At 36.3% G+C, this 22,072-nt stretch overlaps 1 protein-coding gene across 5 annotated transcripts in view; it reads right to left on the reverse strand.

Annotated features, from left to right (window-relative positions):
* The window catches only part of LOC118267494 (semaphorin-2A), a 317,052-nt gene that overhangs the window by 19,855 nt on the left and 275,125 nt on the right, over window positions 1-22,072 (reverse strand). For 2 of the 5 annotated variants that reach the window (XM_050694401.1, XM_050694400.1), the window contains 3 exons: window positions 15,703-15,973; window positions 13,039-13,269; window positions 10,930-11,114 (listed from right to left, as the gene is read on the reverse strand). In XM_050694401.1, the coding sequence (XP_050550358.1) occupies window positions 10,930-11,114; window positions 13,039-13,269; window positions 15,703-15,973 (687 nt within the window). Of the gene's footprint in view, window positions 1-9,330; window positions 9,486-10,855; window positions 11,115-13,038; window positions 13,270-15,702; window positions 15,974-22,072 lie in introns of all 5 variants that reach the window. The other 3 variants (XM_035581522.2, XM_050694399.1, XM_035581521.2) reach the window with 2 other exon arrangements.

The following is a 22,072-nucleotide window of genomic DNA, read 5'->3' on the forward strand; positions in this document are numbered from 1 at the left end:
CCCGGTATTATTGTGTTCGTTAAGTTATAGCTGTTGGGCTATAAATCAGTAATTATATTGGGGTCCTTGTCGTTAATGAATGTGCCACATTGATTGTGTGAATTGCTCGCGTGTTGTGTTCCAAGCTGATGTTTAGTGCGCCATATTTTATGTAGTTGATTAGCGCAAAAATAGTAGCTAATAATTTGTGGAAATTTTCTCGTTCTGTTATAAAAATAATCATAACATCAACATGAAAGTGACCCACTGGCTAGGAAATAAGTATCGAAAACAACGCTTGCTCAAGGTTGGATGGGGGTTTAAGACTTACCTATAGTTTAATGTATAAGGTTCAGGTTTCCTTACGATTTTCTCCAAAACTGCAGGTTAACAGTGTCTGAATATAAGGAGTGTATTGTGACTAGAAATTACATCGAGAATCATTTCATCGGATATTGTATTTTGAAGAAAATGGATACAGATACTTTATACTAGTATGTACATTGTACAGGTCTGTCTGCTCGATGTCTACAAAATGCAAAATGTTTTCCCTTAATGTATGGGGGCATCATTTACGTTTAAAATTCTATGTCCACCACGTTGGTCAGAACCCTCGCCACCTGAATTTGAAATGGTCTCATCAGCAAGTATAAACTCTTAAAATCCGTAGGTAAGCTCATTTATGTCCGAATATTTATGGAGTTGCAGGATCACCCTTAGAGGTGTTTTACTCGTCATTTGAAATACTGCACTTGCTTTTGATGAGAGATTGTATGAGAAAATGAAACGATTGTAGTTGTTATATTAAAATTCATTTCAGTAAGTGATTGTTTTGTCGTGTAGCAACTTTAATGAGTAAATCGAAATATTATTGCTCTTTAGTTTAAGCTCGGATTTTCACGAGAAGCATAATGACATTTTATAAGTATAAGCATAATGCATAATGCTTATAGATTTAAATTATTAATCTTTTCGGTATATGTGCCTTCTTCAGGACTAATAAAACTTCGAAAAAAGATAAGCAAAGTATATAATATGTCTCATGTACTTCAAAATCTTACTTGTAACAGCAACGTCACGCAACAATCTACTTGTATGTTTTTATATTTCAGCTCTTTTAAAGAATCATATATATCATATCTTTAACAACAAAATACTCTATAGTTATTGAAAGACACACGATAAACTTTCATAATAAAGTATAGCTACAAGCAGACAGACTGCAGGCGACACAAACGACATTATAATAACCTACCCGAGTCGACTCTTACAAGTGGTTTGACACGGCAAACAATCGCTCTTTACATCACACTTCATCCTCATTTTCATTCTATTCAAAGCTCATATTTTATCTGAATGATAAAATATCTACTGCTGTGAACCTTTTTCTGGGAATATTTTGTCTTTGAAATAAATTTAGGAATGTCTTTTCGATCTTTGTGTTCTATTTTTAGTTTATTGTCATTTTATAGTGTTAAAAAGACGTGTTTTTTTATAAAGATTTTGAGGTGTGTAAGTTAAAACAGAAAAGTCAAAAATAAATAACAATTTTCCCCCACCTGGGGATTGCTTTCCATTTCGAATTTGGAGGTCATCAAAACCAACCCTCATCATAACAACAATACTAAATTAAATTTATGTAAAACTAAACCGAAATCTTAAAAATAACCCTTCTGAAATAGTCGAATAAAGGGCCCAAAAACACCACTCAGCTTTTAAAACTGCTAAATCGACAACGACCCCTATTTTTTTGCAATGCGGATTTCGCATTCCCAATGGGCATAGAAGAACTAACAATTTACTTCCCGCCACCCTATTTCGCTAAAGAAAGGATAATAAACTCGGGTAGTGTGTAGCATACGCATTAGTTTTATATTAATGGTGATGGTAAACTCTAAGGGCAGGTTTCTGATAGTGATATAAATCACAATGAGTTTGAATGCCAAATCAGATAAGAGAATTTCTTTGTTTGTGTTACTTTTTTATTCATTGGCTAAGTTCTATTTTGGCCGTTCTTTCATTATTATTGTCTTAATATAAATTATTTTTTTCGCATTTTTTTTTAAAATGTCAATTATATTTTAAAGTTTTGTTCAAATTTTGTTTCGCTCTCAAACTAAAGCCACATAAACTACATAATTGGATAAACATCTCATATAGGTACTTTTACTACTAGTAAATTGACAACACGATATAATTCAGGTGCCAATCACTAACACAACCTAAACTGCCTTAAAACTTGCTAATACTCTAAGCACTTGTATTAGTTATATGACATACATATTCGCATGGAATTAATGAGATTAGAGCAATAAGTAACAAGGTGAGACATCAGGCTGACATCGGGCCCATTAACGTCGCGCGTCGTGTGCGCATTCCTCTGAGTGACGGAACCAACCCAGCGTAATTATGTTTCCTGAATATCGTATAAGGAACTCGGTAATTGGAGCATGTTGTCTGTGAAATTCGTGGCAGCGCGTGATTTCTGAGCGATCGAATTGGTTTAGTATGTTCTCAGCGATTTATTCAGGAGGAGTGACGGATTGTTACACGAGATTTGAGTGTTAAGTCTCTTGTAACTGTTTTTTAATATTAATGATCAAGAAGAAAGAGATTAAACATTGATAAAAAAGTAAGTAAAAGTATGGATGTTAAATGCTAAGAGCAGAATGTATGTATGTATGCTACACTAAAAGATAAGGCTGCGTCCCATTTTCTTTGTTCTGGTGAAACATTTCTTAACAACGAAAATTCACCACCAAATTCACCTCTACCAACAGAAATAAAACCGTACAATAACAACGTAGAACAAGAGTGTCTCCACGTTTTGACGCACAAGTATCTTGATGCGATAATAGCTGGAACACGAGAAAGCATTCAACAAACTTGTCTGCAAGCAAATGTGGGGAGGCAGTACAAGGTACCGAACTCAAATCTGTTTACGAGAAACACTGTTACATGTTTTAAGCTTAACACATCACACTATCTCGTGTGAAACAGCAATGAAGGGGATATTATACCCGAAAGTGGGTTAAGACATTCTGCTTTCAGTTTACGGATTAACTGTAATTAGGAAGCGTCGGTTGATGTTTGAACTGGGTAGATTAAGTATTGATTATTGTTTGTCCTCTTTAAATCATTAACAAAGTTCCGGCCTGATTTACTTTGAAGTTAGTCTGTTCAAATAAAAGTTTCGTTCTTCAATTGAGTTTCTAATTTTGATGTTTGGTTAGGCGTTACTTAACGAAGGAAGAGAGCGTATGTATGCTAATTGCTCCTTTAATATTCATTAACATAAATAATGCAAGAAAACTAGTATAGAAGGTAATTTTTAAAATTATTCTATCTTCATATGAAATCACAAATAAAAAAGTTAATACCAATATTTTATTCCCCTACCCTGGTACAAACAAAAACATAACGTAAAAACTTTGTAATTAGATAGATTTATCTATTCCCCCATCGTATTCAAGTTAATGAACTTAATTGAAGCGCATACATAATATAAAGTCCACGTATATACGATCTCCAATCCGCTGGTGGTCTATAAATAAATTTACTTCTAGTGATTAATTCCGATCACGGTCGGGCCGAGCAAAATAATTAAACAATCCCACATTGGACGTGAACGGACGGGTCTGCTCCCCGAAGATCGCCCTCGTCTAAACAATAACGAATTTCATAAGGAAACGTCCACTGGAAATGCCAAACAAGGAAATCTTGTTTGAATTGTCAAAGAAAACAAACCAAATGCGGTCACATACGCGCTCGCGGCATATGCTACTGTATACGTACACGAATTACCCACTTACTTAACGTATTTTAGGCTTGTCATTGTTATTGACGTAATCGATTTACTTAGAAATGTTATTGTGCTCAGATTGGGTGATGTGAGTTGTTCGGTATTCTGCTTAACCTTCCAGTAGCAAATACTATTCAAGATCCTAAATACTTTGTGTTTGATAAACTCTCTAGAGACCAACAGACGTGAGGTAATTGTATTTAGAAATCAATTTAAACAAATCCAAAGATATTCAAGGTAGGTAAGACAACTCTTTAATTATCTTTCATATTATTTTCCTTGCCAGTGATCACGGCGTCTCCCGACAGCCGCCTCAAAAGAAATAATCCCGCAATCCAATAAAGATTTCGCTTCGACAGGCCTAAGTGAAAACTTTTTTGCGATCCCCGAACAATATAAGTTTTATTCCTCCAAGTGGTATAAATTCCCAAACACAAAGTAGCTCTAACATCTTTATTGCTTTTCATAAAAAAGTCCGCGTTTAACGTATAGATTTGCCAGTTAGAGATCGGTCGGGTTCCCCTCATCTCGACGTTTACACCGTGACGTCTTTTACCTTTTGTATTTTTATACATTACAGCACCTGCAACTAAATTTACTGCATAATATTTCAGGGTGGCAGTGTATTGTAAATTCCGAGGGGTGTGTCGCTAAGAGTTTTGTTATTATTATGTATTTTTTCCTGTTTTACTTCCTATAAATGTAGTTAGTACTCGTTACATTTTTCCTGTTACTATTTGCTTTAAATGTTGGAACGACTAGGTAATAAATATTTCAAGAACATTTCGAAGCGCTGAAATATTGATATGAGCAGTATTCAGCTCTGCGGCTATTGGTAGCGATGGAGACCACTGAAATGTATTTCATAGACAGGCCAGATAAATTCAGCGATTGGCGGTATGGACGAATTCGGCAAGGACTTTTATCACGAATCGCAATATGTATTTTATAGGCGCCGTAAATCGACGAACGTGGGTTTTTAACGTTTGCCTACGAGCGCTCTGCTGACTTTTACGAGATTCGTCCCCAGAAAATTTTATGATCATGAATCTTCTAACCCGATTTATTTTTTCAATCGATATGCATGGGTAATTTTGTCTTCAACTATTCATAACTAGGGCGTCAAACTTTTAATAACACTCGTTCTAAAGTTGCTCCCCCATTTATAGTTTGAAAACCTGTACAAGGACGAACTCTATCGATATACTGTACTGTATTGTCAATACAGAACATTTTATTAACCTTTAATTGTTTTAATCATCCTATATTATTCTATACATCAATTTTTATAAATAAAAACTGGTTGCAAACCAAATCAAAAAGTTTCAAACTCTTCAAACACATTTTTGATTTCCCTACTAGACAAACATTCTTAGGTTGTGCAGGCGATTATTCCAAACACGTTCCAAAGGTGTATTTTTAAAGAAGGCTTTCACAGTGGCCAATATTAGGGATGCCGCGACCGCTCCACCTCCCGAAACTTTCTCGTTCGTGCACCTTTTGATATTCAATATACTGCGGGTCCTAAGCAATCCTTTGATGAGATGTTTTATGCAAAAAACGTTGGGCGTTAGCGGGGCGCGAATAACCGTTCAAAAGTGAACACATTAGTATTCCCAATCTCGTCCGGAACCGCGGCCTCCCTCCAGTTTTGGGGGAATAAAAAATCAATGTTTATTCCCGTCGAACGCGATTCGAATGCTAATTATAGGTATAACTAATTGCTTTGTGTTTGTGTGAAGGCGCGATCGTTTTATAAATGGTTCTCAAATGCGGTGCGACGAATCCAGATTGAATTTTTCCCTTGTCCGGAATGTTTTCGTAATGGAATAATTAATGTATTTTCAATTCGATTCTTCACGTTTGGACCTTCGTTCACGTAAACGACACGAGGCAAATATTAATAAAAAATGTTATATATTTCCAATATATAAGCAATTTAGAACAATTCAAAGAATTTCCCTCTATTGCCGACGTGAAATCAAAATTGAACTACCTATAGCATGAGTTCGGAACCGAGCTACGAAGGCAAGGTGTTGCGAACTATAAATTACTTCGGAAATTCCGTTCCGGCATATCGTACCGCAACTCGGCAATAAATATTGTTCATTTTCGTCCTGTGGGCAATGCACGTCGATGAAGCACGGAGCTATGCCACATTGGGGATACCCCGCTCCGTCCACGCTGGTACACTAACTCCTCACGATTGCCGCCATTCCGGCAACTTGCTCTACATAAACCTCGCCCGGCTAGTCTGCCATACCTCACCTACACCTTAACATATCATTTTGCATGGACCGCATTTCATGTTTATGGCAAAACTTGGACTTCATGCACTTAGGCAAATGGGTTTCCGATACTTATAAGAGCGATATACGCCCCGTATCGCTACATTTTATGCAAGGTAACTTATTTTAGAATTATTACACACTAAAAGGGTAAATAAAGCCGTTTAGAAAATATTTATTACCTTGTTCGGAATCACTTCGTTAATGTAATAAATATTAAAGATTTATTAATGTTTAAAAATGGAAGTTAAATGTAGGTTTGTAAATACGTAGAAATATAGTTACGTTTCTTCATGATAAAAATGAAGTACCTATTGTCGTAGATAGCCCAGGAAATAGTCATGTCTATTTCAGTTTTCCAAATGGAAAGTGGTTCAAACCTAAAATGTAGTCGCTCTGCATGGAAAACTACATACCCACACATACCTCCCAAAATATCAAAGGGTTTACCGTTTTATGATTCTGAGCTTACATAATTACGTCATCAAATTGCTGTGACGTTTCCAGCGGTGGTTCGGCAGTTAAGCCTTCTGTGAATTTTAAATCGTTTTTAGTAGCAGTCCCGAACACAGCACGCGCACTCAAAGCTGACCCTTTACAATTCGATTTCCTATATAGAGGCACAGTTTTTCATTGCCACATATTTTCTATGATAGCCTAAAAATAGGCAAGAAACATTATTTTGTTTTTACAACAAACGCGCCGTAATTACGTTTCGAGTTGGTTGTTAACAGAGTCTGTATTCATGCGATACGTTAACATTAATATGTTTGTTTGTTTACAAAGGCGCCCTTGATACTAAAGAGTGGTGGCGTCGACGTCTAACTCGGTGAATTTAATTAACTTCGTTAACTTCTAAATACTCTTAACGTCTTTGATACCTCCGTTCCCTTTCATTGACAAACACGATCCCAGGGCCTGTACACGACAGTCGCTGTCAAACTTTTATCAACCTCGGCGGGGCGTTCAAAAGTTGTCTGGCAACAGTGATTTAGGCGTGATAAAACAAATGGAATGAGGCGAGACGTGGGGCCCGCATTGCGGGAGCATCATACGCTCATTTCTCATTGTCTGCTAGCACCTCGAGCGCCGCTACAACTTTCTGCCAGTGCAGTTTAATGCATATTATAACGCGGTAAGTACTCAAAATGGAGTAAGCGCTGAGGCAATATCGCGCGGTAGACGCGAGCGCACGACCGCGCTCTTTATTGAAAGAGTAAACTGTCCTTTTTCACGGGACGCCTCGGGCTCTTTGTGACGGAATTTCGAGCAACTTATTTTGCGCTCGAGTGTAAATAATAGTGAACTAAGAGCGCTTCGGATTTTCGGACGCTACCCTTTCCTCTGTGGTTTTGAATATACAGCCATGTATATTGTGCAACTGTGCAACCCGCCACTGCATAAAACTAATGCGTCGTAGTCTCTTTGTTTTCCAAAATGTTAGCATTACTAATAGTGTTCGGGGAAACGGTCTTAGTTAGTCTCTGAGTACTGGCACAAAGTTATATTGTGTAGATTAAGTTAGAGTAATTATTACAGTACGTGGTTATAGTAAGGCAGGGTGGGTGCGTCAAAGGTAACATTTAAACAATTTTAATATTCTACACACAAGCATTTCAAACGCCAACTCAAACGAAGCTTCTCTTTTCGCAAAAGTTGTTCCGTAAACGAACCCCCCTTCGTTAGATATCTACGTGAGCTTAATCCACTCGGCAGGGTGATTCAGTTGAGAACGATTTTCGAGAAAATTGGTGAAAATTGCAACAACATGGGCGAAAATTACCACTTGGAGGCGTTGTTTAGAGAACGGCGGTGGCGGGCCGAATTTATGTGGCAATGGAAATGTGACGTTGACTCTCTGTGGTCTACGCCGAACCGCGCACACATACCGTCGCGTCGGCTACGACGTAGCACTTGCTACGAAAATGCGGACGGAATAAACGTCGAGATACATTTTCGTGAGTGCGTAATGCCTATTACAATCTTAATTGTTGCCTGTTGTTGGTAAAAACGAAGTGATAAGAGTTTGAACAGCTTCCAAAACGAGTTAGGCTGCTGGTGATGGCATTAACTTTAGGGTCTCATTGTTTGTTTTTGAACAAACCGACCAACTGTTCACCTGTGCTATAGATATTTTGATTGTAGCTCAGGGATTTACAAGCTTTAGCGCGAGCTTTTTAGGAGTCAATAAAATTGAAGTACCAAAAGCGCTTAAACTACAAAGCTTCATACGCCATTTTGCTACAAACAATGAACGTATAATCGGTTTTTCATGTTTTGAACTAAATCCCCTGTTTCATGGTATGAAGGGTGCACGGCGATGGCATCCAGACGTCCGTCCAGCCGTCATGGATGCGACGAATTATGGCCTTTGTGCCACTTTCACTCGCTACCACTTTTTAATTTCCCAGTGGAAGGCATTTTTAATTCGTGAGCTTTTATGAAATTTTATGTCCTGGCGTATCCGTGCACTGATTGTTCCGAGCGTTGCTTTGCGCTTCGGAATTCGCTAATTGTTTCAAGCATTGGTCGTCTGTGTGTCTAATGTTTTATTTTTTAGATCCATAAAAATGCCATTACTCTTTGTTAACAAAGGAATGGAATATGCTGCGATATAAGCACCCATGTATTTTTAGCTATCAGGTTTTTCCATTAGGATGAGTAAAATTTGCATATTATGGATGTTTTATGGGTTCACGTGAAGATTTTACGTGGCATGTGGCCCTTGGGTATATGAATTGGTTCCCTAATCTTTTCACGCGAAGAATAGTGAATAAAAGATTAGAATGTTTGGTAAAGCCGAGTCTATCTAGTCCGAACTATGTTCAAAGGTGAATTGAATAACTTGAACTTGTAACTTCGAGTGAAATATTTGTCTTGGACAATGTGTTCCTTATGTATGTGTTAGAGTAACTTTCTTTTTTTATATAGTATTTAATTTATTTAATATAAATAACTTAGATACATATTTTTGGTAACACTCAACTTCTTTTCATTTAATTTTGCAACTTTCGTATATTGCAAAATTAAGTACCTCACTACTGAAAATATTCCAGTTTAATTATGAAACACCATTTTCATTCTAAATCCGTGGTCTATTTTGCCAATTATATTTGAATAAGGACAAACAAAAAAGAAGAAGAATAATTATAATTTAAAGACAGTTCGAACTATAGAAATGCACTTACACACTGAGTAATTTCAAGCAATTTTAACTTTCTTAAATATTGCGTGCAATTTCCAATAACAAGGTTTACTTACTTGTGCCAGCGTAGTAGACGGTGTACTCCAGTGGATGTCCCATCATGTCAACTTTAACTTTATCGACCACTAGTCTTGTGAAGAACAGATCTCGCTTGTAGTATATCGGCTTTTCATTCTCGTGGGAGACGGCGCTGTCCATTAGTGGGTGCGATCTGTATGGGAAAAGATTTCCGTTTATTTTTAGAATTTAAATAATACACATACATAGTTCATATTTTGTAAAATTACATGATACCTGGGTTTATAAAGATATTGTCAATAGTAATTAAAAACTAAAGAGAAGAATAAGCCCGTGTTAGGAGCACATTTTGTACCTTATGTTTTAACATTTTATTAGTGAAAGATATAAGAAGGTAAGAGATAAGAATTGTCAAATTAATATTAATTCTAATATAAAAACTTTTTAGACGTGTCTAATGGAATTGTGAAGAATTTAATTCATAATTAGTTGAACACTAAAACGCCCAGTCTGTTGAATTAGATTAGTTCATAGCAAGTCCGAAATTCTAATTCATAACTGAAATAGAATAACTTTAATATGAATCATTGTTTCTTTTGTTACTGATTGTCCAATTGTGCTAAGTTACATGATAACTTTGTCTATATTAAATTCACAGATCGAATTACGTGGACATTTATATGAAGCAACTAGTTTTAAACCTTATGAATGACTTTCAAACTCATATTTGAAGACAGTGTTTACTAACGACAATGAAGTGTCATCGTCCACGACACGACCATACTAAATACATTTGAATATTATTTATTCGCAAACAATGCACCGTGTAAAGGTGTCTAATAAAGGAAAAGTCATCGGAGCGTAACGGCGGAAACATTACAAGCATGTTGATAACAATAAGGTTGCGACGCCGGCGACAATCGCGCGTGACGATAATGTCGCCAGCACGAATGTCGCACAATGCAGGCTGCTTCGACGCCAACAACAAAATACCATTCATTTAATTAAAACCTCCACTCGTTATGAATAAAAAATGTTATACTATTTTCAGCAGACTGGTTCAGGTGAAGTGTTAAAATCTCAACGTTTCCACATGAGGATCATGGAAAAGCGGGAAAAAAAATAATTGAACGCTCTCGGGGTGAGAGCGTCGGATAATTAACAGGACGTGTCGCCAGATAAAAGTGCCTGTGGATTTCAATGAGCGTGGAATTCTGGAATCGCTAGAGACCTCGTCGGCGACAGGATCGGTTTCGCGTTTTTAAGTGACGATTTTCTACTTTGTTTACGTCCGGCGCGCTTGTTACAATAACGACAGTCTCGCCTTTTGTTCTTTTTACGTATCCGGCTGCTCGGCCGTTTTAAAAATAAATTAATTCTCTGCTTCGTTCGGGACTTTTTTTTAATGAATAAATTGAACAATGCGTCGTAAATTCCGATAATCTGTGAGAGTGTGAGAAGTGGAGTTTACTTTGTTTTCCAATTTGCAAATGAATATATTCGTACCTATACAAAATAGTAACAAATAGTTAATAGTTTATTCAATAGATAAACCCAACTAACCTTATGAAATTGAGCACGGTGTCGGGTAATGAAGCAGTGTCATTAACACATGTTCCAGGCCTTGGTTCAGGAACCTTACTGCTGATAACTGGCAGCCACGCAGAGCTAGAAGATGCTTGTTCTTTGAATTTTCCTTCAAAAGCTTTTTGAATATCTCCGATTGTGAAGGTGCAGATGGCTGATCCCATGAGACCGGTGGAGGCAGTCGTGAAGACGCCATAGAACCGACTGTCGTCTCCAGGTACTTTGTAGATGCTCTCTGTTGGAATAAAAGATTGGTTGTGTTACAAAACTGACAAAAATATAGCTGAGTTAAGGATCTCGAGATAAATTTTTTTTACTTTACACATGGTACAAGAGAAGAAATTGCTAGAAGGATAAAGTTAATGAAGATGTCATTTGTGGTTAATTAAAATAAATTAAAACATCTTTTTTAAAATCGTTTTAGTATACATTAAATCTGTATCGTTTAATTGCATTTTTGTGACTATAATACACATGATTTGCATAAAATTAAATAATGTGACATAATGATAATGTACAAAATCTTAGAAAGATTGGTAGCCAATAGCAAGCAACAAACACATATTTTCGAAACTCTATACCAAGCTAAAGGAGTACCCTCCAGTTTATATTTATTCCTATGGGAAAAAGGCAAATGGATGGCTGTACATGTAAAATTTGCTCCGTAGTTTTATGTAAACGCGCTGCGGTAGAATTTGGTTTCATTCGTGCATAGATTATGCAGTATTGCGCACGATTCCCATATATTTTTAGCTAAAATATGTACAGCAATACTAAATTCTGTAAACTATATTATCGCAATTTAAACGTAACGAGTTTTAACACCGATTTCAGGCGTCAATGTTCAAAATATACGCAATAATTTTAATTAAAATGTTCATATTGTATATTCACATTACTTTGAATTAGTTGAATAAATATCCAATATACTATCAAAATTAAATACCAAAGTAAATTTAATAAAGTAGACTAGATAAGTTTCACTTGAATAAAATTGTTTTTATCTACATACTAGATTAAACATTTGGGAGAAAAGTTTTTAATTTCAAAGTTTTATTTTATTAAAGCTCTATCTAGTCAGGTGTAAAATATCAAAGAGATCGCAGAAGTAATTTAAATTTAAATTGATTCTCTAACTATTGGACAACTGAAGCTAAATTTATCAAGCGGTGCCGTGATGCCTAATCTGTTCTTGGTTGTTGAAACTTAGTTTACTATCAAATTGTTATAATTGTGGGCTCTCAACGTAATATCTCTGGTAAAGTTGCAATAGTTTGGCTACTGGCTGATGCTATTATTAATAGCTTGCGTTTGCACTGCAAGTTGGTTAACTCGATGTAGGTGCGTTGTTACTGTAAGTTCTGGAATCCTTTGTCTTAAATATTCGCATTTAAGTAACGCAACATGCTACAACTGCGTCGTAATTAAGTCTTTGACTGCCAATAGAAAACTGTTGAAGGCAAATCCTCCGCTAACGTCCGTCACCGGTGACCACCACGGCGTTAAATGTGTTAATTAATAGATTTGATTGAAAACTATTTTTAAAGGTACATAATAATAGTATGAACTGTGACTAAACATATTTTTACTTGATTTTTATTTGGTTTCACATTAATAAAACAATACAAATATAACGTCTGACGTTTCGTAACATAAAACAAAACACTATCCATAATTTTATGTCACACTAGAAACACTACTAACTTCCCTACAAACCTAATTGCTCGAACAGACATGTAAATAACAGAAGTTCTGTAAATACTGAGCGCTTGAGTACCTATTACACTCTCATGAGTTATGCAGAGATTGTAGTGGGTCCGCGTGAAAACCCGTGGCACTGCGCGAGCCCCTACCGTTAATATTATATGAACTCAGTCTGGGAGGACTTGGGCCCAAGCACAGAGAGGAATCGGCTAGACTCCCGTAAAATCGTATGCACTTTTGAATTTTGAACTCAAAATGTTTGCTAGAAACTGACAGTCAATATTTGTGCGCTTTCAATGTAAGGTAAGTCTCGATCCGACAACGTTCTTAAGTTGAGTGTAGTTTAAAAATTTGTTTGTTGATGTACGTTGGGAAGACTTTTAAAATGGAGAAGGTACATTTTTTATATGATCTTTGGTTTAGAAATAGATAAATAATTGCAAAATAATACTTACGTATTTCATTGAAGTAGAAGGGAAACTCTCCAGGTATACTGCAGTTCAGTCTTGCTTTTAGGTAGGTGGCCCAGTTCTGACTCAGTATGTTCTTGCCACCAGTGTCCTTCTTGCAAACTCTTGCCACTCGCGAGTAGACTGCCTTACCGCAGTTGATGTACTCCACGGCAGTCTCGCGGAAGAAGAATAGAACATAGTCCCCAACGTCGAAAGACCCAACGAAATTCGGTTCTAGAACAAAATAATACCAATTTAATAAAACTGTTTCATGAATAACAAAGAGACAATGACTTAAAAACTTTCGACACTCAAAAGTTCCAAATAATTGATAGTCACAAGTAAAAGCACTTTAAATTACTCTACTTTAAAACTAACTTCAGAATCAGTTTTAAATAAATAAATTATTAATAGACATTAAAATTTTCATTTAATAATAAAATTAATAGTCGCTACACAGTGTAATAAATTCGTTTATTATGAATATAAATTTAGTAAATTCTGACAAACGTGCGTTCCCACAATCAGAGTTAATTCCACAGTATCAAATTGCTGTTATTTCATGTGATATGCAATAAATATTAGATGAAGCCGTGGGTGACAATTATGTCACACGGGACGTTTATAGCCAGCATTAATAAGTGCTTATTTGTTGGTCCCATAATGAAAACGCCACGTGGCATGGATTACAGAATACGGACGCACGCCTTACACCCAATATCTCTATTCATATCGTTGAATTATGTCATCTACCATACGATACAATAGCAGTTACATAAAGCTTAAGATACAAACTTTAATAAGTAATAAGGTTTCTAAACTTTTAAATTATTACGTCCATAAATTTGGCTTCATTTAATGAATAGTGATGATAAACCCTCTTTTGATGAATGCCTCGTACGTGGCATTATTAGCGATGCCACATAGAATGTCTATATTATTTAACAGAGGTTGAATAACCAGTATTCATGCAAATTTAAATTAATCCGAACAACATTAGGTATAGAATAAAATAAAGATTAAATGAAAGTCAGTTAAAATGAATGCCAATATTTACTATTGTATGTGCTAATTTTTATTTAGTAACCCATTTCAACGCACACATTAAAGAATTTTAAATTCTATTACGTTACGATTAGCATTCAAATTACGTACAAATATATTCAAAACGAATCTTTAACAAATAGAATGAATACCACCAAAAAGGGGAACCAATGAAAATAATTAACTGTTAGTGGCATTTGAAACGTTAGTAATAAGGGCCGAATGTAATGAACAGAGCAATATTAACGAAAATTAGGCAAATTTGTACACAAACGTAATTTCTATTTCACTGCTACCGTGGCACACAAATTAACGGGCAAAAGGGTTGCTCCCAACTGCTCCTAATATTTGTACCCTGTTAAAAGTAAAAGCAAATTGTACCTAATAAAAATCTGTTCTATTATTAAAAGTTATTGGTACAATCATTTTATTTTAAAAATGCTGCCTCAAAATATAGAAACATATTAATAAAACTTTGGTACGTGTCATATATTCATGCACGCCTTTATAAAATTTTATAGATTTCTAGTTTATAGTCTGAGTATTGAGTGCGTTAACTTTGATATTACAGATATATGAAGGATCTATGAACTTTTTATTGAACTAATGTAAATAATATTATGAATTTCAATGTGTGATAAGTCTAAGTCATATTTTAATATTTAATACAGACTTGATAACAGTGATTTATACGTAGGTACATAAGATGCTTTCGTAATAGTATTTATTAAAATTAAATTCTGTACCATCCCTCAGACAGATTTTTGCTTTGCTACTAAAACCTAGAGAAATATGTCTACCTTCTAAAGTGATTTATGTATAGGTACGTATGACGCTTTCATGACAGTATTTATTAAAAAAAATCTGTGCCAACCCTTAACAGTTTTTTGTTTTGCTATTAAAACCTAAAACAACATATATTAGATGAGAGTGTTGCTTTAGCAAAAGGACCAAAAACAGTTTCAATAGATATGGAAATAAAATCAATACATTAAAATAGCAACAACAATATTGGGATTAAACAGGAATACCTGAGCTCATGGAAGGGAGACACTGATACTCAGTAAAGCGCAAACAGTTTAATTTGGGTAGTTTAATCGCAAACAGGCCAATTTCCGTGTAAATCGTATCGATAATTGTAACATTTGTTCTTATTATTACCAGCTCGCTTTCAGCTTAATGGAAACTCGTCCATTGTTAGGCAGCAATGATTACGCTCATTTCGATATTGATTTAATTTCTATATCGCTATCGACTCGGTCGACTGGCCCACTGTGACTCAGTCAACCTGAAAACATCGATTTGATACTTAGAAAGGAATGTTACTCATTAGTCATTAGGCTAGTTACGTAAACCATAATAGCCTTTTTATTATGGCAGCAAATGTTGCCCCAAAAACGTTAAGTATCCACATTGTTCTAGAACAAAAAATATTTTATGTAGGTTTTATTAGCGTTTGCCTACTTACTCCATTTCGTACTTAATGCTGGAAATAATTGTCTGAATACAACGAAACCATAATAAATCTCACAATAAAATGAAATAGTCTTTTTGTGTTTTAATAGTACAAAGAAAAATAAAGAGGATTTAAATCAATTGTGCTATAAAAATATGAATACTTACTGTCGAGCCACTTGGAGTCGTATTTTAGAGTCCTTTTGAAGGCAAATTCACGTCTGCCTGTAGTCAAGTTATGGAGATCCGTTCTGAAGATGACGGTGTCCGCCTTGGTGAACTCTGCATTAGTGCCAGAGTACAGGGCAGGTAGGCTGCCAGGGTTGCCTCTCTCCACCCACAGGGCTGTGGAGTTGTCGGCTGGGTCGTACGGGCACTTGGCGACACCCATGCCGATGCCCGGCACGTACTCGTGACGCGGCAGGTGCGTCAAGTTGGACTGTAACAAAAGAAGATTATTGTCTTGAGTGGGTATTTCAAGTGCGTTTCCCTCGCAAATTGCGTAAACAGATGCTGTTTCATGAAATGTGAATACAACCAAAATACATACATAACATAAAGAGAATTCCTAAGCGAAACTACTCCGGTATTCGGTAAATTAGACTCCAAAGCAAAAGCTTTAGCAGCATGTTCATAGGTAATACGATAAATTAAAGTTACACAATCAGTACAACGTTGTTATTAAATAATAACTTAACGTAACCTCTGTAATTTCGGTTTGAAAGCGTAATTATTTCGCAGCTAATATCCCCTCTGATTTAAACTGCGTATAAAGTACCTATCTCCACAATTGTTTGTGCATAAGGGTGTGCGTTTTGGTAAACACGTTAATTAAACCTTCCAAACACCCCAATTTCCTAAACACCAAAGTAGGGATGTTAGTAGAGGGTGAATAAAAAGTTTCCAAAAATATTAAAATTTCCACGCGTGAGTGTTTCGATTTTATGCGCCATTAATCAAAAATATATCTAAAAAACAAAACGTAACGACTGAATTTATGCGTTTCAAAGTCAGTAACAGCGCAGTGGCCAGTGGACCGCCCCCGGCTCGTCCCCCGTGCAACTCAACAACACATCTGCTATTAATTTTTCCAAAAATTTATGTTCGTTTCGCACTGAACGCGATTTATTAACCGAAACTTATTATTTTGAAGGCGGTCGAATTTTTTCGGCGTTGCGCGGAGCTCGAGAGAATTCCTCTATTAGTATAATGCGATGGGTGGTGGTACGGTTTTCGAAATTATCATAAAATTACTAAATGTAGCATAAACGTGGGGTGGGCAGCAGCGCCCGTCGTCGTGGATTGAGACTTTATGTAAATTTTAACGACGCTGCGACCATCGGGGCCACCTGTGACCCGCCCCTCCCGCGAGCCGCGTCGCCCGCGGCACCTGTCGAAAACCTATGTCGTTTTTATTTCAATAAGCCGAGGATTAACCCATTAACCGCCAAAATAAAACAAAAATAATTATTAATATGAATTGTTTATTTTATTACTGCGTAGACATAAAATAAACTATAAATCAACAAAAAAATCAAAAATTATAATTTGGGTCCGTTTTGAGGGGGTGTACCCAATTGGGTACAGTGGCGTATTATGTGTAAAAAAATTCAAAACCACTTTTTTCAACACACAATGTTTTTAGACATTTTTTACATTGCCAATGCACTCTTGAATGGCATACAACACATCGCAATGGTTTTTCAATCTTCTGGGGATACTGTTTTACACCATCTTGAGGTAATCCTTGTACCAAAGAAGAAGAAAGTCGAGCCTTACGTTGAGTTTTCTGGCGTAAATAAAACCTTGTAATGGAATGTCGAAACATAAGCTGATCCATGCTATCACTGTGACTCATGCACATGTAGACCCCAGGCATTAGCAATAGCCACGTCAAGCATATAGGTAAACAAAACCCACCACCACTTCTTTCCGTGAATCGCAAGGAACCCCGTAAAGTGATAGTGAATTGTTTAGCAGGATGATGACCAAAACATTTCACCATTGATTCATCAATTGAAATATTATCATGCATCACACCCTACTGTAGAAATTAAAAAAAATACAACGTCACGCCTTTTATCCCCGAAGGGATAGGCAGAGGTGCTCATTACGACACGTAATGCCGCTATACAATGTACACCCACTTTTCATCATTTGTGTTATAAGTACCATGTAATAGGGGGTGAGCCTATTGTCATATACTGGACACAATTCCAGAATCTGTGCTACTACTGTAGAAATTTATTCATAAGAATATTAGCTAGTGGCTGTACTTTGAACATCTTGTCTTTGGTACTACTTGCTACATCATTGTTGGCAAAATGAAGATTATTTTTTATGTCCCGGAATCTTTGTCTCGGCATGGCTCGTGATGCCAGTTCACAGATTTAAATACTTCAATACTGCCAGGCACTTCATGTGGTAAGACCGCAGAAACCATATCTTCTTCGCCACCTTCTTCCTCATCTGTGACAACGCTGGCTGCTGGTGGTATGACAGCAAAGTCGTATTCGAAATCACTGTCAATATGTTCTAACTTAGCGTTAACTGCTTCCTCTAACCGCTGTAATGATTAGAAACGTTAAATAGTTTCGAACTCAGTATCACAAAAATCTAAAATTTGTTTTAGACTTGTGTGACAGACGAATAATCGTTATATGGATTCGGCCGCTGTACCCAATTAGGTACAGTACGGTTCCATGCTCAATTACTCTGTAAATATATGAAACAAAATATTTATTTATTATTTTATTTGAAAATCATTCTATGCATTATAAAAACAATACATAAAATATAAGGTTTTCATTACGATAAATTTAAAAAAAATTTTATTCGGTACTTACCTCTATGCACAATTATAGTACGATGTTAAAATCCTCACAGATACAGATTTTTAAAATGTATCGGCATAAACTGCCGTTTATTTGGAAGCCCTGTTCCAATGGACCACTACAACGAGCAATAACAGCACCAATAAGTAAAAATAATTACAACTTTTGTCAATTGTTTCACTGTACCCAATCAGGTACAGAGGCGCCATATGGGTTAAATTAGGCATGCGAAGACGTGCCGGCCCGACCGCCGGAGGGTAAGATTTTCCTCGTCCCTCAACTTGTATTCTGACTTTTATCGGAAAACCATTTGTAGCTTTACACGTTATTTAAACTGGACACACGTAAATCGTGTTTGATAATGCCAATAAATCCGCCTTAAGACATTTTACCCCGAGCTGCTTAAAATGTCTGAGAAAAATTGTGCAACAATCGCAAGCTAAACATGTTGCGTAGAAATAAGTAAGACACATGCTGACAATCATGTTGAGACAAAAGAACGAGAGAGCTGTTCTTATTTATGTTTGGATTTTTTATTAAGTTGATAGCCAAATATTAGCTCATTAATTTGAACAAAATTTATTTAAAAAATTGTTCTTGAATTGCCCTAAGATTAAACAGCTCTTTGATATTTTGGCACCCCATGGTTTGCTTTACGTCACCGGCACCCCAAGACATTGAAAGCATTTGTTGAACATAATGAAGATCTTTAAGCCATATAAGCAATAAAACCATAACGGTACCAACATGTTCCTGACGCTTATTACCAATTGATACAGTAAATATCAGGCTAAATTTGAAGCAAGAAGGAAGTAAATGAAAGGGTAAAACAAATATTTTAATGGAAATAAAAGCCCAATAATAAATCTATGGAACAATACCTAAGGTGTTACCGGTAAACACCATTGGCACACAAAACAACGCACCGAGAAGTTTGCACCAAACTGCGAAGCTCTTTGCGACATTATTTTCCCTTTCAGCATCGAAGTATCCTAAGTCCAGGATAAACAAGCAAATGGTCGGGGCGGAAGGGCCCGCGGCCTCCCTTCGGTTGAATAAGAAAGTTTGTCTGTGGACCCGCAAGCGCCCCTCATTAGGCCTTAGCTTTTGTTTGCACAGCAAATTAGCATCTAGAAGGCTTTTCATTCACAGAATGAAACGTTGACGTCTAATGATGCGAATTGAAACTTCGGAGGCGAGATTTTGTCTTTGAATTTATGATGGCAATCTATTTTTGTTAAAGATATTAACTGTTCGTCGTATTATGTTGAAAGTTTATTGATGTTTGCTCCGTGTCTAGACTCTTTATTACATGCAATCGGTGTTATAGTGTTTATATTGTGATCAATGTGTTCGCTTAGATCTTGAACACACGATCACGTTTGCCGATTTAATCAATAGGTTTTCTTAGCTAACTGTGTAAAGTTTATAATTCAACACTGTTATCAGAATTTAATCGTTTAATCACTTGGAAATGGAATTGGAATTGGAAAATTGTAGCGATAAATGTTTGACAAACCTCAAAATAATCGTTGTTAAAGTTACTTAGTAATTATTTTACAAAATTTTTTCAAGGTTTTTTCTTTTATCCAATAGTTTGTAGGTAATTGTAATAAAAAGCAATTAGGTACATAATAAAAGACACTTGAATAACTACTAAATTATCGGAACCAACTTTTGTTGAAACTTTTCAATAGGTTGTCGTCCGTCAATTTTAATTGACACATGACCGCTCACAAAATTGATTTTGATTGTTTTCCGTCATATATTTTTCATATGGAAATACTGATAGATTGTAGTGTAGTGTAATATCCGCTTTTAATCTAGTAATTTTTTACATTACAATAATTTTATATTAAATAGGCATGCTTATAGAATACAGATATTTCAAACGTGAAACATAATCATGTACTTACTTTACAGAACTTATTTTCATTAACAGTTCAAAAATGCGTGATATTATGAACACACTATGACTAGTGATATTATGACCTGATCAAGTGCGACTGCGCCTGGGCAAGGGGTGTCGGGTTGATTCCCTTGTTGGGCAAAGTACTGCTGCTTGTTTTTTCGGTATTTCTAAAAATTTATTTGTAGAGTTGCACAGAATCTAGAAATGTGCCCGGGATGTGGCAACAGGCACACCCTCTATTGCATGGGTCTCATAAATTGTGAAAAGTGGGTGTACATTGTACAGTGGTATTACATGCTATAATGTGTAACTTTTTTTTTTTTTTTCAGGGTGGAAAATCATCCAATGACTTCTCTCGCCAGGGCAAAGCGAGAGGGAGTGTCAGACTCTTACTGACTAAAAACCACCCCGTTCCTTCTCTTGCTTGTCGAGCCGGAGCCCCGGTAAACCCGCTAGGTAGTCCGCAGCTCCGGATTAAGCATCAGCCCTACTGGGCCCCATCTGTGGTGGTCTGATGGCTCTTTGAGGCGCGCGCGGAACGCAACACGCCGCACGCACGGGTCTGGTTCTGGTCGGGCGGCGAGCTACCCTTGCTCGCCGTCCGCAGACCCGCACTTACGGTGGCCGGAGATCGTCACGCGATCCCCGACGCCCGGAGTGTCCTTCGCGTCGGCTGGGATAATGTGTAACTCTACAAACTCCTTCGGGATAAAAAGCGTGACGATACTATGAAAACATTATCTTTCTTAAGAACTAATAGTTAATATTCGCGATAACTTTAGAACAACCTTTAGTACCAACCAAGAACTAAATTTGTCATTATTACCCTAAAATATGGCTCTCGGTACACGCTGAACAAACTTTCCTAGATACGATACACCGTTTAAAAGTTTACAACGTTACTTGAAGTAATACATGGTAGACAAGAGAATAGTTGGCACCTACAGATACGGCCGTATGATATACGACAATGGCTTCCCGATACATTGTGAATACATACGTTACGTATGTAATATCCTACGGGAAACTTTCGAGACATTCACTACGAGTTTGCAGAGGATAGGTAATGTGTGAATATTTATACAAGAAAGTGGATCGTCGGTTACTTTTAAATTTTCAATGGGGTGTGAAGGTTTATGATATTTTCGGTGTTTGTTTTCGAATTACGATGGAGGATTCAACCATTTTTTATAAGTTCATGACTGATTTAATTATTATTTAATTTTTTTGTACTGTCCTGTGCATCTATTGTTATCACATAATATCTACTAACATTAGTATTTACGTACAATGTTACTAACAAAATTATGGATATGGTCTGAAATTAATGATCATTAGTATTGTAAAGGGTTTAGATCAGTTCTCTCGTTTCGATACAGTTGTTACGTTAGTCTATTTGGCTTAGCAGCTTCTTTGAAATCAAACAAAATATCGACTCATAAAAGCAAAATGATGAGTTACAAGTTGAGCTATTAGCGTTTCTCTGTACTCAGCTCATTCTCAATAGCCTTGACTGAAACAAATGACTAAGATTTATCTAGAATATATGTATCGGCATTCTCATAGGCAGAAATCTAGGCCGAATATTGTTGGCTGACAATATTTCAATCTGACCTGGATGTGACGTGATATATGTTCTATTCGAGGTTCTAATAGCAGGAATTTACTTGATTGGGTGATTAAGTACACATATTGGATCTTACATAACCATGTAATAATGGGGAATGACAAGGGTAATTTGTTAATTTGGGTAATTACAGGAATTGTGTCTCGTTATCGTTACAGGGTTTGA

This window comes from Spodoptera frugiperda, chromosome 6 (assembly GCF_023101765.2).
Source record: "Spodoptera frugiperda isolate SF20-4 chromosome 6, AGI-APGP_CSIRO_Sfru_2.0, whole genome shotgun sequence".
Classification (NCBI taxonomy): Eukaryota; Metazoa; Arthropoda; class Insecta; order Lepidoptera; family Noctuidae; genus Spodoptera; species Spodoptera frugiperda.